The sequence below is a fragment of the Melospiza melodia genome, chromosome 1, assembly GCF_035770615.1.
Source record: "Melospiza melodia melodia isolate bMelMel2 chromosome 1, bMelMel2.pri, whole genome shotgun sequence".
Classification (NCBI taxonomy): Eukaryota; Metazoa; Chordata; class Aves; order Passeriformes; family Passerellidae; genus Melospiza; species Melospiza melodia.
Genome location: NC_086194.1, coordinates 165,383,562 through 165,398,641, shown reverse-complemented (window position 1 = coordinate 165,398,641; position 15,080 = coordinate 165,383,562). Strand labels below are relative to the sequence as shown.

Below are 15,080 nucleotides of genomic sequence, written 5' to 3'. Positions count from 1 at the left end.
CATGGAGCTTAGAGTAGCAGGACACATAACAATGAAGCAAACAAAGGTGGAACACTCAGAAACCAGAGAAGAGACACATTCATTATGGTGACAGTTATACTTTTTTCCAAGATTAACATGTAAATTTAAACTCAGTGAAGAAAACCTTAAGTAGTTGGGACAGACAAGATTATGACAAGAGACTCCTTCCAACTTAAAGCAATTTTGTGATTCCGAATTGTTCAGAAACTCTGTGGGTCCATTTTTGTTTTGGCTCTGGAGTAAACATACAGGCACTAAAGTGACACAGTTAATGCCTGCTTTTTAACCTTGAATACTGCTGAGTGCTCAGCAGCACAGCTCCTGACATGTGAGAATTATTTAGCACCTAAAATGGTAAGGTGACTATTTTTCTTTTGTAGAGCACAGGAATTCCTCCTTCAAAATGATACATTTGTGTCTTTTTCAGAATTTTTACCAAGAAATTAACAAAACAATAGAAGAATAATAGTGGGATCCTGAAGCATGATAAATTCTGAAATCTTCCTCAGGCTAATAGTATGTTATCTATTCTATCAACCATAATAACAGGACACAAAATATCATAGATATCGCAGAAACTAGCTAGAAATTTTAACAGTAGGACAATTTCCCAGATCATACAAAGCCAAGGACCCAAATATGAACACATTTGAAATTAACAGAGTAAAAGCAAAATCCTTCTAAGAGAAGTTTTCCCTACTTTTCTTTCATTTCCTGACATTGTCTCTCTATTGGAAGTAACTGAACCAGCTACTCTGCATCATCCAGCCTGATATCCCACTTCCCTCAGTACCTCACCTCAGTGAGCTTCTCATTTACATATGTAACTTTAAAAAAATATAACATAAAATACATCCAAAATGTGTATTTCCTTCTTTTTCTTTATTACTAAAATTCAGCTTTCCAGTAAGCTGAGAAAATTGACAGGAGAATAGTAATGACCCACAGCAGTTAGAAAACAAAGCATTACTTTATGACTACTGAGGAAAACTGTCATTATGCTAATTAGAGTCACTAAATCAAAACACAGGAAACTGCACGATCAAGAAATACATAAGCAGAAATTACTTAACAGCCTTACACATCAATTGGCTAAAAAACTTGCATTTTAAAATATTCCTTGTGTAACCATAATCCTGCAAGAGTGGGAAGGCAAAACCAGAAGAATTTCCAAAATCCAACCCTTGCGTCAGCAGCAGAATTCACACATCCATCGCTCTCCCTCCACCTGCCTACAACCACCACCTTTTTGCTTCTCCACAGTACTAAAAATTCAGCTGCTTTTTCCTCTTCTGTCACACCATAACTTCCAACTCCCACACGTTCATACATTCACATACATAAAACATGAATCTATAGACTGGCTGATTCCACATCAAGCCTGGATTCCTTACCCTCACCTTTCAATTCTACAGTCTGCCCCACCTACATCTCGGCTCACATTGTCTCCTGTCACATCTTCTTTTTTCCTCTGGCCCATTCGCAAATCCATGCTTTTTCCTCAGCTTCCTCTTCCTGTGTGCCAAGTCCCCTCCCTCTCCTTCAAATCCCTCCTCAAAACTCACTTCTTTTGGTTCGATTTCCGTCACTAATCTCAGCTCCGGCGCTATCTGCTCCCTCTCGCGCGCCTGATTACATCGAAGATAAAACAAAAAACATGAAACAGAAAAAGTAAGTTATCCAAACACTTCATATGTGCTCTCACAAGGGCAGTCTCAATATCCCTTTTTCCCCTCTCTGTACTATGTTAGTGACAGATCTGTGTGATTTTGAATAATTTGTGCTTATCTGAACCACAGCTGAGCCTCGAGACTCATTGAGGCTGAGGCTCATTGTCACTGAGACAAATATTTTTCATTCTTTAAAAATTTTGCCTTTCCACCTTCATTGCTGAATTTTATTAAAACACACATCTGCTGCAACTCAGAAATAATTTGAGTGCTGCAGCATCTACAGTCTTTTCCTTCAAGTCACACTAAGCCCAAATCAAAGTATTAACTAATCTCTATCTCCTTCAAGTAATTTGAATTCTGCATGCTTAGCACACACCTTCCACGAAGATCTTAAAATTTCTTAGACTTACTGATGCACTAGAACTTGAACTTCCTTAAGCTTACACTCATCTCTGGAAATGTATATTTTAGTTTGGATAAGCAGAAAATACAAGTTATAAGTTTAAATGAGGCATGAAGTGCTGCATCTGACAACTCAATTTAATTTTTCCAATCAGTTTACACTCTTGCAATTTTTGTAACCTATACATAAATTTTAGTAAATATTTTCTTACAAAACACATAATGCAAAAGAACAAAAACATCCATGGAAGTTTGAGGCTTAAGCAAAGCTCAGCCTCAGATAATTGATTTTCAACCAAATCTTAGATCATGTTTTTATTCTGAAATAACATAAAAACACTTTAAAAAATGAACATTTTTCCATTGCATTATATGCAAAAGAAGTTGCAAGAAAAATTATATCTTGCCTTTGAAAGCTAGAGACTTTGATGCTTATTTCTTGTTTTGCAGGATTAAATGCTACAACTAGTATCAATAAGCATTACAGAAAGCAGAGTTGGAGGTGTTCTTGTATCCAGACAACTTAAAATTCTAAATCCATCTCAAAGTGTAAATTTGTGCCCCCAATTCCTTCTCAAGATTTCATTGAAGCAGCCTACATTCAACCCCCGAGATGCATAAGTGGCACCATAACTCTCAACTACTGAGAAAAATTAGAAATAACAGATGAGCTGGACTGCCACCAAACAAAGTCTGGACAACATAATGGCTGTGAAGTAATGGATTTACTTTTTTTTTTTTTTAAAGCTGAGATTGCCTGTGGCCTAAGGAGTAGTAACTCAAGATTAGACACAACATTGCTCCCTAGGAAAAGCACAGGACAGAATCAGGGAGTTCTTTCCACTGCCACAAAAGGCTTATTTCTTTTTGGTCACAATCACATTACCCAAGTTTTGCTTTTTGTAAGGAAAAAGGAACACTCAAGCTTCCTAAGTTACTGCCATACTGACAGTATTCCTTGAAATACTACACAGTGGTTCTACAGAGTTACTGTAAGACTGCAGCAAGAAGCCAGGGTTAGTGTGACTATAGATTTCAGCTTAATCTCCTTCAGGAAACATCTTTTAAATAATGCAGTGGTGTCTGCACTAAGTTCCAGTGTCCCTTGCATAGTGGATCAACCCTACCATACAGCTACCTTTACCCTGGAGGCCAGGATGTGGAGATGCTTTCAAGCCAATCCAATTATCCACATGCCCTGGTCACAATATGGATGGCTACAATGGTAATTCTGAAATATTTGAAGTCTACAAAGTTAGGAGTATTCTGAAGAAAACTAAGAGCAAAGACCAGCTTTCATGGATTTTGTCTCAAATAGTTTCAGTGGAGTAATTTCTCATTAAATATTAAACACAGTTACCATGCAAAATAAATGCAATGGCATTTGCACTGAAAGCATGTAAGAGTTTTCAATGATGTTTCCCTTTCACAAATAAAGATAGGCCTAGTGACTAAATCATGCCTCTACTTCATAGCCTTCCTCAGCTTCCATTCAGCATCTCTTCTTTAACAGCAACTGGACATTATAAGAGACAAGAAATAATTAACTGTCTGCTTGCCCCAAAGTTCTGATACAGAGGGAATAACCCCAAAGTCATGTTTGTAGGAACATGTGGGCAAAAAGCTCTCATAGTGGCAAAGAAAAGACATGGGCAGAGGGTGGGGAATAAATAAAATTAAAAAAAAAATCAGCAGCACAGACTGCTAACAAGCTAAAACTTTTTTCCTGAAAAGACAACAGAGGGAAAAGTCACTGGATGTCCCTGGTTTTGTAAACTCTGTAAGACAAGGCTTTGTGAAGAGATTAGTTGGCAATGGAGTGTCCAGCAGCCAGACATTTCAGTGAGGCAAGGCCACTTGAGCAGCACACTCTGAGGCACCATCCATAAACTAGTGAAGCAAGGCAGTGCAGGGCCTAGACAAAGACTAATTTCAATCTAGTTGTGCTACTGACACTTCTACTGTCTCATGATATAAAAAAAACAAACAAACAAAACAATGAAAACCCAAACAACTACACAAAACCTAACAAAGCAATTGCTTTATCCTTACCTGCCCTTTTGCATCCTCTGGCATAGATTTGATATGCATCCTTTTAAGACATCGAATGACACCATCATAGAATTGCACTGTGAATGTTCCTAGAAATGATTGATGGAATCACTATGAATAGTTAAAAACAAACACATTTTGTAACTATGAAAGCTTTATGTTTTCCATGTTAGTTTGTATGACAAGAGTAACCAGGTGTTATAACTAGTCAGGATCAAGAGAGGTAAAAAAACCATAAATGATGGCTCAATGAAACCCTGCTTTAATACTGTTAGTCCTTGTCCAGCTGGGCAATTTCAAGCATGTTTAAGCTATTGAGTCACTTCTGCTCATAATTTATTGAAATAATCATGTAATATTTAAGATGCCACTCTAGGGAAAAAGTTCAATTCACATCCAAGTCTTCATTTGCTCAAAATTGCAGTAAAAATGTCAATTTTGTATGTTCATTAGAAATATCACCACTGTGAAGTATTTAATCTGTGCCCTTATTTTCCTATTTCCATTGTTTTTCTTCCATAAAGAGAACTAAGACTATTATGAAAATTTAAATAAAACATTAACTCAAATCAAAAATAGCACAAAATTGTCCTCAGACTGTGCACAGGAGCTTTTGATCATTGAAACAGTAAAAACATTTTAAAAAGCATTTTGTCTTCTAGGAGAAGACAAAAAAGAGGTTTTAAAATTTGATACAGATAAAAGACAAATATTTTACTCAATTTGATATATAAAAACATTTTCACTTAATATTGGGGCAGAGATGAAAACTTTATAGCTATATCACTTTTTAAAGCAGACTAAATCTACAGCACAGCATTTTCAAGCAGGCCTTACCAATGGAGCATTGCAATACATACCCTCTTTATTAATTGCTTCAATCTTTGCAGGGTAATATCGACAGTCTGTCCAACGAGCTAGGACTTCTTCTCCAGGTTTAAAATCCTATTTTAAACAAAATTAGCAATTAATATTTAAATAATTTAGATTTTTTTTCCTAAAAATTAAGTATTATGTGCTAGAGAGATTCAGTGACAAGTAGAGCAGTTTACAAAAGTCTAAGACAAAATAAATGTACCACTTACAACAAATTCTTCATCATCCTTCAGCCCCTCTTTCCTCAAAGCTGGTCTCTCCAGAGGTCTCAGCCTGTTGCTGTCCCAGTAAATCCACTCATCGTAGCGATGGCTCCAGCGCTCAAAATGCACCAACATCTTCCCCTCCTCATAATCTATCTTCTCAATTCGAGATGGATACCTGAGTGTTAAACACAACTGCTAAGTCTCAAAGGTTTCTGTCTTGGTTTAGATACAATAGTGCCTACAGGATCTTCCAGAAAGTTGTATTAACACTCTGTACTGAAAAATCTCTAAGTCTGAGAAAGGCTGAGTAACTGAAATGATTGGATAACATTTAGTTCAAGAATCTATAAACAACATTGAAAATTAGAATCGGACAGAATTCAGCTCCTTCTGCCCTTCAAAGAAGTATTGAAACAGATTCAAAAGTGCACAGAACCTCCTAAAAAATAAAGAAAGTTAATTACATCACTGATTTTTATCAGCATTTATATTAGGGCTGCTCTAAGGTTAACAATGTGTATGGAAAAGAAAGACCACAGGAAAAGGACAGCTGCCTTTAACAACCAGTTTTTCAAACCAAGTACTACTGTGAGCCAATAGTAAAACAGCAGAGCTTGAGCAACCAATTTCCAATCCTACTGCAAATTCTTTAGCTAGAAAGGCAACTGACATATACAGGGAACCTGTCAACATCAACAATTTTGAATATAATCCCTCCAAAATACTGATTGTGCTCTTAAAGGAGTCTCTAACACTAAGTTCTGACTAAAATATAAGTTATCAAGAAGTACAGGATTTCCTTATTTCTTACTAACTGGACTGCACATTAAAACAAAAGATGTCAATCTCAATTTGCTCTTTCTTTTCTCCTGTGCTACTTCTTCAACTGCAGTGGTGTATACAGCTTCCCAACATTTAAATATCTCACTGATTAAGAAAATCTCTCTGATTTTCTAGGTTACTACTGCAGCCACATTTCACCCTCACACCAGAATTCAGAGACACTCCAAGCTCTTGTTGCATTTCGCTCATCCATAGATTTCAGAAACACTAAATATTTTTATATCCATTCTTTAAGACCCCATCTTTTTCTTGCTGAACTTCCAAAAAAACCCACAAAGTCTTAGTCTAAAACTGAAGCCTCTGATTTGCCACTCCCCTAATAAAATCTTTTTCAAATCACTTTTTCAAATCTTTCAAAGAAACAAGATCAGCCTCTCTTCCCCCTCTAAAGTAGACTGATAACAACAATCTAACAAGAAAGGTGAAACTGATGATCTACTGCATTAAAACAGAATGTAAAACTCTTGGGTCAAACCAGTATCCCAGCAGCAACATTCTGGTTTAACTCTGAACAAGGCTTCAAGAAAATAAGTCAGCCATGAAATGGTTTTTCCTAAGCCCTGCCTCTGATTATACTTTCTTTATAAGTCCATATACTGCTACAGTTAGAAATTTTATTATAAAAAACTTAATTATAAAGTTTCTAGGCTTTTTTCATCTTCTGGAGAGTTCCAGTTTCAGACTTAGAACTTGACACTAAAACACCAGAATAAGCAGGAAGGGGAGCAAAGCAGAGGAAAAAGTTAAGTTACTGTTACAACAGCAAGTGTGTGAGAAACAATGTAACCCACAGGAGTTCCAAGCAGAAGGACGACACAGAAGACATTTACCAGAGGGAAAGGAGGAAAACCACCAGAAAAGCAAAGGAGAGAAAGTTCATTTTGCAGCAATCAGAAATTCAAGCACCAAGAACGGTGCTGCCCTTTCCAGTACAGTTCAAAATTTTAGGTTTATTGCATGCCAGCCACCAGTGATGCAAAACTATGGTTGTTTCACAAAATTCAGGGCCAAGCAGCTGAAAGAGAATTCTCCTTTTCCTACACATGTCCAATGCAAACACTCTGCTCCCACTATGGCACATCCCTGTAGCAGCTCCCCTGCTATGGCCAGGAGCTTCCTCTGGTCAGCAGCAGCCAAGGCAACACTCCAAGCACGCTGTGAGACAACAACAGGAGGGACAAAATGGGAAAATCCAGCACTGACATGGAAAGAGCAAACCACATAAGAGGGGAAAGTAAAATGCAGAGCACACTTTAGAGACAAATATTTTTAAATTAAGATAATTATAAGGAAAACTCAGCAAGCCAAGAATCAAGACATTAATATATATACGAAATCAAAAGATAAAAAGTTAGCATCAGTTAATAAAAGAAGAGGTGCAAAATGTTAATTCTCATTAGAGATCACTTTAGATGAGACAAGAAGCTCAAGGTATTTACAGGTTAATTTCTCTTTGCTAAATATGATTTCTGCTACCACCATCTTTCTAAAAACCCATGATATGTCCTTAGAGATGGAACTGCCCAAGCCATATGCAACTGGTTATTAGGTAAGCCAAACACAACTCTGTATTTAGCAACAAACTATTATCTTCAATATCCACTAAACTTAGCCACACATTGTGCCACAAATATGCACAAACAGTAATATTTCACAATACTGATCCCACAGTGGAAAAGACCAGAACATATGTACTGCAGAACTTACTCTTGTAAATTATCCCCTGCACAAAAAGATCTTCCTGGTGATTTTGTATTTTTACTGAAAAGAATCAATTTCATGAATTAAAAATATTAATATTAAGATGATTACATTTCTCAGACTTCAGAACTTGTATGTGGAAGTTCCTTCCATCACAAAGTTACAATTAAGCATTTGAAGAAATACTGCAAAGGGAGACACAAATATCATTCTTTACAGTACCAAAGAATAATAATATCTAAAGGCCAAAACAACTTTCCAGTCAGGTTAATTCCCCCAGCAACTAAGCCACATTAAGTCATCACAATGAAACTGATATACAGCTGGATCTCACAACACTTCATCAGCACAAACCAGAAAAACACACTCTAAAATCTGAGGCAAAAGTCTTCACTTTTCAAAAAAAAAGAAAAAAAAAAAAGACTCAGACCAGCACAGTGAAATTCAATAATCAAGGAGTTTCTTTTATGGGAAGAAACAATATTCTGCACATTTTGGGTGTGCTTTTTCAAAAACAGCTGGAAAGAGCATGTAATAATCACAAGTGAAGTTTCATCCAAATGTCAGGGGGGTTTGCTCTTGCTTTTCCAAGAGGGAACAAGAGAACTGCTGGTAGCTGAATTTACCTGCCCAGTTTACACATTGCATGCCCTCCATTCTCAGGTTCCAATCTTGGCAGCTCCAACCCATTAGAATTATGCAATATTTTTGGAAAGCCTCAGAATTTGATATGGCTTAAAAATGAATACTATGAAGCCCTGGTCAGGCAACAACAGTGTTCTAACATATATACAATAAAAAAAATAATTGAAAACTTCCCACTTCGCTTCTTTACAGTGTAAAAAAAAACCACTGAACATTTTTTCCACTGCACTCAACACACATTAACAACCACACAGACTGCACTTTTTTTACATCATCCTTTTAACCTTTCAAAAGTGACCAAAAAGTAGCGAATTGCCTTGTGAAATGGGACAATAGGCATTTCAGACTGTAAAAGAGAATACAATATTACTAAATTTGCCCAAGATTGTACCTACAAAATCTACAAAAACACTTATAATTCCTGCCTTTGTTTTAAACTGGTTTGGTTTAAAAAGTGCTTCCTTCTACCTCATGGAGGATATAAAACCAAATACCCTCCATACTGACTTCTCACAAATAGTGTTCTAGAGTCTGCAAAACCTGCAAACACCTCTTTCTAGGTCCCCACATTTATTATACATATATTGTATTAAATATAAAGCAGACTTCACATCTCTTTCAAACACCTGCCAGGTAACCCAGTCAACTGAAATCCACAGCAAGGACTGTACCAAGTAAGAGTTCTCAAAGTCCTTCAGAGAAAAGACTTCCTCCATACTGGAGCAGGGGTGGAAATTGATCCAGACAATCAAATACACCAAGAGGTAGAACTGTTGTTCCAACAGCTAACCTATTTTAGAGGGCTGTTTCCATTCTAGAAAGCAGGGCCATCTATCTGTACTTCATCACCTAACTTAATAGTTTAGATTGAGCATATTAATAAAGACTATCAGAAAAACAACAGGGTTTTTTCAAATCAGTATCTGCTGCTTACAGGACAACTAGTAGAGAGCTACAGCCAAAAAACCCACACGAAAATATTACAAAAAGGAAGAGATGCATCTTTAAATACATCAGCTTTGCAGGGACAGTGTCCTACTTGTGGGAGCTGACAGCTCAAGAACTGGCTTACACGCAGACATGCACTTGCAGGCAAGGGCAGCTCCACTGCTCTTTCACTTGCTCTGTCAGCAAAGAGAGGCAGTAGAAGGTGCATGCACATGTATCAGTTTTTGTATGAGATCACAGGAGAATTCAAACTGAAAGCAACCTCAGAAAGCCTCCAGTCCGACCTCCCACTCAAAGCAGGGTCAGCTATGGCAACAGGCCAGGTTTTCCAGTGTTTTATCCATCCCAGTCCTGAAAAACTCCCATGCTGGACACTCCACAAACTTCAGGCAACCTGATTCCACTGCTTGACTGTCCCAACAGGAAAAAGATTCTCCTTGAACCTAGTCTGAATATCTCATTTCAGTTTGTGCCTGGTGTCTTGGTTGTTTTGTTCTCTAACTACCTGGAGGGTTTGGCTAAGGCTGGTTGATGACAGCCCTGTAGGTATTGGAAAGCTGACAGTGGGATTTCTGAAGCCTTCTCCAAGCTAAAGAAGTCATTTCCTCACTCTCTCTTCATAGGTCATACACTCTTCCAGCCCCTGATCATTTCACATACTTAATAAATTTCTATTTTGTAATTTTCAATGCCATCTCATTTATTATCTGCTGACAGATGATCAGTTTTGATTAGAGCTGCACTTCATGGTTTGCTTCAGTGGATTTAAATGGAACAAGTGGTACAAGTTCTTTATGCAAGATGATCCCCTGCACCAGCATAACTGCTGTGCTTGATAAAGGAGCAATACAGCAAAACTAAACATGCTCATTGACAGCCTGTCTTGTCTTTGCTGACCAGTTTGACCAGGCTTTCTTCTACTCTGTCACAGTACATGACAAATGACACCAGTGATCCAAACACCCTCTGCAAAAACTTCATTTAAAAGTACAGGGCTTTAAAGCAATAAGTAGTTAAGGTACATTGATGACATCTCAAAAGTTTACAGAACACAAATGAAACACCAGATGCCAGGAGTTCAATTTCAGCAACTACTACACAGGTGAAAATTAAAGACCTGCAAAAGTACCTCAAAAAACAAAAATATATTTTATTGTATTTCTTCTTACAGCCTCTAGAAGCCTTTCTTGATTAACATTTTAACTAGTCATGACCATCAGATGACAGCAAGCTTTCAGAAAAATGGAGAAAAAAATTAAAACCTTTTTAAAGACTACTTCTCAGCAAGTATGCTCAATTTGTCACTTGTAGAAAGACTGAGCTAAGCAATAGCAATGCTCTTCAATTTGGCCTTTGTTAAAAAATAATAAAGAGATTTCATGTAAGTTCAGCAAGTTTATTTTCTTTGAAGTATGTATTTCTGCATGCAAATGAGCAGAATGCATACAGATTATATATAGCAAGAATTTTAAAAACATCCACCACTCCCTTATGCAACAGAAAGCCAACTAAAAAAAAATCCCATAGACTATCATTACAACCCCTGACACCCTAATAATAGCACAACAGTGGATTTTCTGTCACAAGATATTTGGGTTTGTATTATTAGTTCATTTTGTATTACTAGTTCACTTGAAATGCAGTCCAGTTTTCATTGTTGCTGTAACTGCTGAATTTTGATATTAACTTTCTTCTGTATATAGCAGCACAAAAGTTTACAGGTATTTAAACTTGACCTGGGTCTACCTGGTGTACAGATAATAAATCAAATCCTGGAAAGTTCAGGATAAATTCTATTCTTCCTGAAAACACCCAGCAACTCAGCTGCAGAGCTTGTGACATGGCCATGCCTAACAATCCAAACCTAGACAAGAACTCCAGCACTGACATGCAACCCTTTCCTGGAAAAAGCTGGGCAGGTCTGACACAAACATACACTGGATACCCAGTAATATTTTTTTTTTAAATTATTAAGCTATTTTTAGATACAAATTTTTGTTATCTGATTACATAACCAACTATCTCTAGTCACGGAATATGCTATAAAAAAGTTTTATTGCTCTATTTTGGATGTTTTCCTTATCCTGCCATTCAGTATGCTGAAAACCCAGTCTACAGCAACAGGTAAGAACAAGAATAGTTCTATAAACCAAGTTCGTTAGAGTCCATTTATTAAGACAAACACTTTTCCTATAATCAAAATCAAAGCTCTACAAATAAAAAGTTTGATCCAACTTTGTATAACACTGGAGCAGACATGTCAATAACACACAGACTTCCCTCTCACATCACTTGGAGTCACCAGGATCAGATATTGACAGGAAGATGCTGAACTCTCCAGGAATGCAACAGAAAAGCAGCTACATACCTCTACATTTCTCAGCCCTAATAAATCAGAGAGCAGCTAAGAAAAAACTTCTAAGTAGAAGCATCAACTACTTCAGTCACCTACTCTAACAAAACCAGGGACTTTTCAAACTCAACTAGCATGGCCAGCACACATCAACAGATTAGCCCACTTGCTTTAATAAAATTTTTACTAGCAACTTTTTTCATCAGAACAGCTCCTTTCACAATACACATGCAGTGCAGCAATAGTCCTTGTGCCCACAATTTCCATTTTATAGTCTGAATTCACAATAGGCCTGGCTGGTTGGGAGTCACAGTTTTAAGCACTTAATTCCTCCAGCTGTTTAATAAAAACACAACTGCATCTGCCTATCCCATGAACTCCAATTCTGGATGTGGGCTTGGTTTTTTTTTTTAGAATCAGTTTTGTGGACCTGTCAAGTGTGACAAGTGAACACAAAACAACTCCCCTTGCATGCCTTCAAATGAAGACAAAAGAAGTCTTTGATCATGAAGTTTGCCTCATTGACACACCGATCACCTCGACCATGACACTGAATTCCACACTGCTCCAGAAAGGCTCTTTGCTCCCCACAGCTGCACAAGCCACCAAGAGCACAAACACAAACCCACAGGAAAGTTTAGCTTGAGATTTCTGAAGTGAAAATATTTTCCTGAAAGCTAAAACTTTCATCAGACTTAGGTGGAAACTCATAAAGTTCACGTGTGGAAATTGACAAATAATAGATGCACTATTTTTTATAATCAATTATCAAAGCACACAAACAACACAAAATAATTATGCTCTCAGCAAACACCACCCAATGTCTTCCATACCATTTTTGCAAATAGTCCAGTGCCTCCAAACGAGCACCAATCTCAAATGTGATTCCAGGACGATTTGGAGGCTTTTTACTCATCTTGATATTGTCTTTTTCACCACCTTGGAAGAAAGGAAAAAAGTTGCATTAAAACACATTATGCTGTTTAAAATGTGTCATTGACAGCAAATATATTCCAGAGGGTGAAAAGATGCAAAATTTTGATCCTGACTTTGTATTAACTGCTTAGCTTACAGAAATACAGGCAGGGCCCCAAAAAAAAAAAAAAAAAAAAAAAAAAAAGCGTAAAAACCCCTTCATACAGACTTTTATTCAGATTTCTTTCCCTTCAAAAATATCTGTCATCAACCTTAACTCAAAAAATAATAAGAAAAAACCACAGTGCTCATCTCTGGAACTCTACTAGACTGTAATTCCTTCACATAATTTTTAAGCAAAATTTTAATTTACCTATAGTTAACATGTGTGCTGTGTCCTCGGGTGAAGAAAAGGGAAACTAAGAAGAACTTACCTTATCAAGAACAGATAAACATGGCCTAAAGGGCAAGTAAGATTAAATGAGCACAAACAAAAAATAAACAAAACCTCATCTTGAGTATTTCTATGCACTCATAGTCGCATTCATAGCACTGAGTTTCAGTCACAGCTGGCTTCTAATTTTATTTTGCAGCTCAGTCACTATCAAAAAGGAAAAAAATCACCAAAAACCTCTCTGTGCAAGTAGTGTCGCTATCACCGCCACATTCCGCGGTGCTCCCTGCACCAGCCCAAGCCCCCTTGCCGAGCGGCACTGCCGGGATGCGGGCTCGGAGCCTGCCAGCCCCGCACTGCGGGGGGAGCGGCACCGGCCCCCGTTCCGCAGCGGGGCTCCCCTGCGAGCTCCGCCAGCGCCGAGAGCGGCCAAGGGCGAGCGGGGCCGGGAGCGGCGGGGCCGCGGCCGCAGCGCTCGGCACAGCCGGGGAGGCCCCGCCGGACCCCCGGCCGCGGGCGGGGCCCGGCGCGAGCAGAGCCGCGGGCGCCGCCCCGCCAGGCCCGGCCGGGGTGCGGGGGCCGCCGGAGCCCCGCCGCCCGCGCTCCCCCCGCATTCCCTCCTCGCTTCCCCCACGGTGCCGGCCCTTACCGCCCGCTCGGCTCGCTCGGGGCCCGGCGCGGCTGCCGCGGGCTGTCCGGCACGGCCGCCCCTCACCGCCCCATCCTGCCCGCGCCCCGCGCGCGTCACCGCCGCGCGACGCGCCCCGCCCCCGGCACGTGACTGCGCAGGGGCGGGGGGCGAGCCAGACAAAGAGCGGCGGCCGCGGCCCGGGACAGCGACATTGGGATAGTGACACTGCTTCACGCTGCCACACACCGCCACACAAACAGCGGGGAGCGGAGGGGTGTCCAGCGGAGGGAAAGGAAGGTGTTTAATCAAGGCACTGGGGCATTTCTCGCCTTGGCGAAGGCTGAGGGAATTGGGGCTGCTCAGCCCCAGAAGAGGCGGCTGAGGGGGAACCTCGTCCAGCAGTGTCTGAGGGAGGGGTCGAGAGCACGGATCAGGCTCTGCTCGGTGGTGCCGAGTACAAGAGGGAACGGGCACAATGCACAGGGAGTTTCAGCTGAGTAGGAAGAACTTTAATGTGCAGTGACCCTACACTGAAACATTGTCTAAAGAGGTGTGGAGTCTCTGCACTAATTGAGGTGGACACAATCCTGTGCAATGTGTTCTAGAATGACCCTGCTTAAGCAAGAGGGTTGGACCGAATGACCCACTGCTGTCCCTTCCAGTCTGACCAGTTCTGTCACTCTGTGATAGGAAGAAAAAGACTCAGGGCAGTCACTGAGAAGGTCCTGGAGGTGCCACAGCCCCAGCCAGGCAGCAGCCTGACAGTGGTCTGTCTTTGCCTCTGTTTTTCACCCATGAAATCACCTTCATCTGACCCACAGATTTTCTTGCTGTTATTCATCCCAGCCTCCCGCCATGCTGCTGAGGGCTGGGTGGGTGCTTGGCAGCTGGTGAACAGCCCACTGCTGTCCCTGTGACACCCAGGGTTGTGGTGGCTGCTGTGTTGCTTATCACTGTGTTCTGCTCTGCGTGAGGGACCTGTGATAAAGGCAATGACCATGAGCCAAGTCTGGCATTTGGCCCCTGCATTGCAGCCATCCCAGTGCTCAGGGAACAATCTCATGGAGTCTTTCCTTCTATTCTTCTGCAGAACAGATGTTCCCAAGCTTGTAATGGCAAGATCAGCAGCATCATCACATCCCCCTGGATGTGATCAGTAAAATAAATGTCAAGTTTCCGCCAATTAATAAAAAGGCATAGAGTATTTCTGGAAACTGCACATTCTGGATCACAGCTTGTCAGTCCTTTCCATTAAGTGATCTTTAAGAACTTTTCTGAGTGTATTGAGTTTGTGTGGCAAGATTTTGGTAGTGGGGGGCTTCTGTGAGAAGCTGCCAGAAGCTTCCCCTTTGTCCACCAGAGCCAAAGCCAACTGGGTCTAAGACAGGGTTTTGCCTCGGATGGTAACTGGTGAGTGATC

General features: G+C 40.0%; 1 protein-coding gene across 6 annotated transcripts in view; it reads right to left on the bottom strand.

Moving 5' to 3' along the window:
* PHF20L1 (PHD finger protein 20 like 1) overlaps nt 1–13,758 on the bottom strand; it is a 57,142-nt gene extending 43,384 nt beyond the window's left edge. For 4 of the 6 annotated variants that reach the window (XM_063174361.1, XM_063174382.1, XM_063174392.1 and 1 more), the window contains exons 1-6: nt 13,679–13,758; nt 12,554–12,659; nt 5,234–5,405; nt 5,009–5,093; nt 4,149–4,237; nt 1,587–1,649 (exon numbers count right to left, since the gene is read on the bottom strand). In XM_063174361.1, coding sequence (XP_063030431.1) covers nt 1,587–1,649; nt 4,149–4,237; nt 5,009–5,093; nt 5,234–5,405; nt 12,554–12,636 — 492 coding nt within the window. In that variant the 5' untranslated portion in view covers nt 12,637–12,659; nt 13,679–13,758. The remainder of the gene's footprint in view (nt 1–1,586; nt 1,650–4,148; nt 4,238–5,008; nt 5,094–5,233; nt 5,406–12,553; nt 12,660–13,678) is intronic. The other 2 variants (XM_063174371.1, XM_063174410.1) reach the window with 1 other exon arrangement.
* Between the last annotated feature and the right edge of the window lie 1,322 nt (nt 13,759–15,080).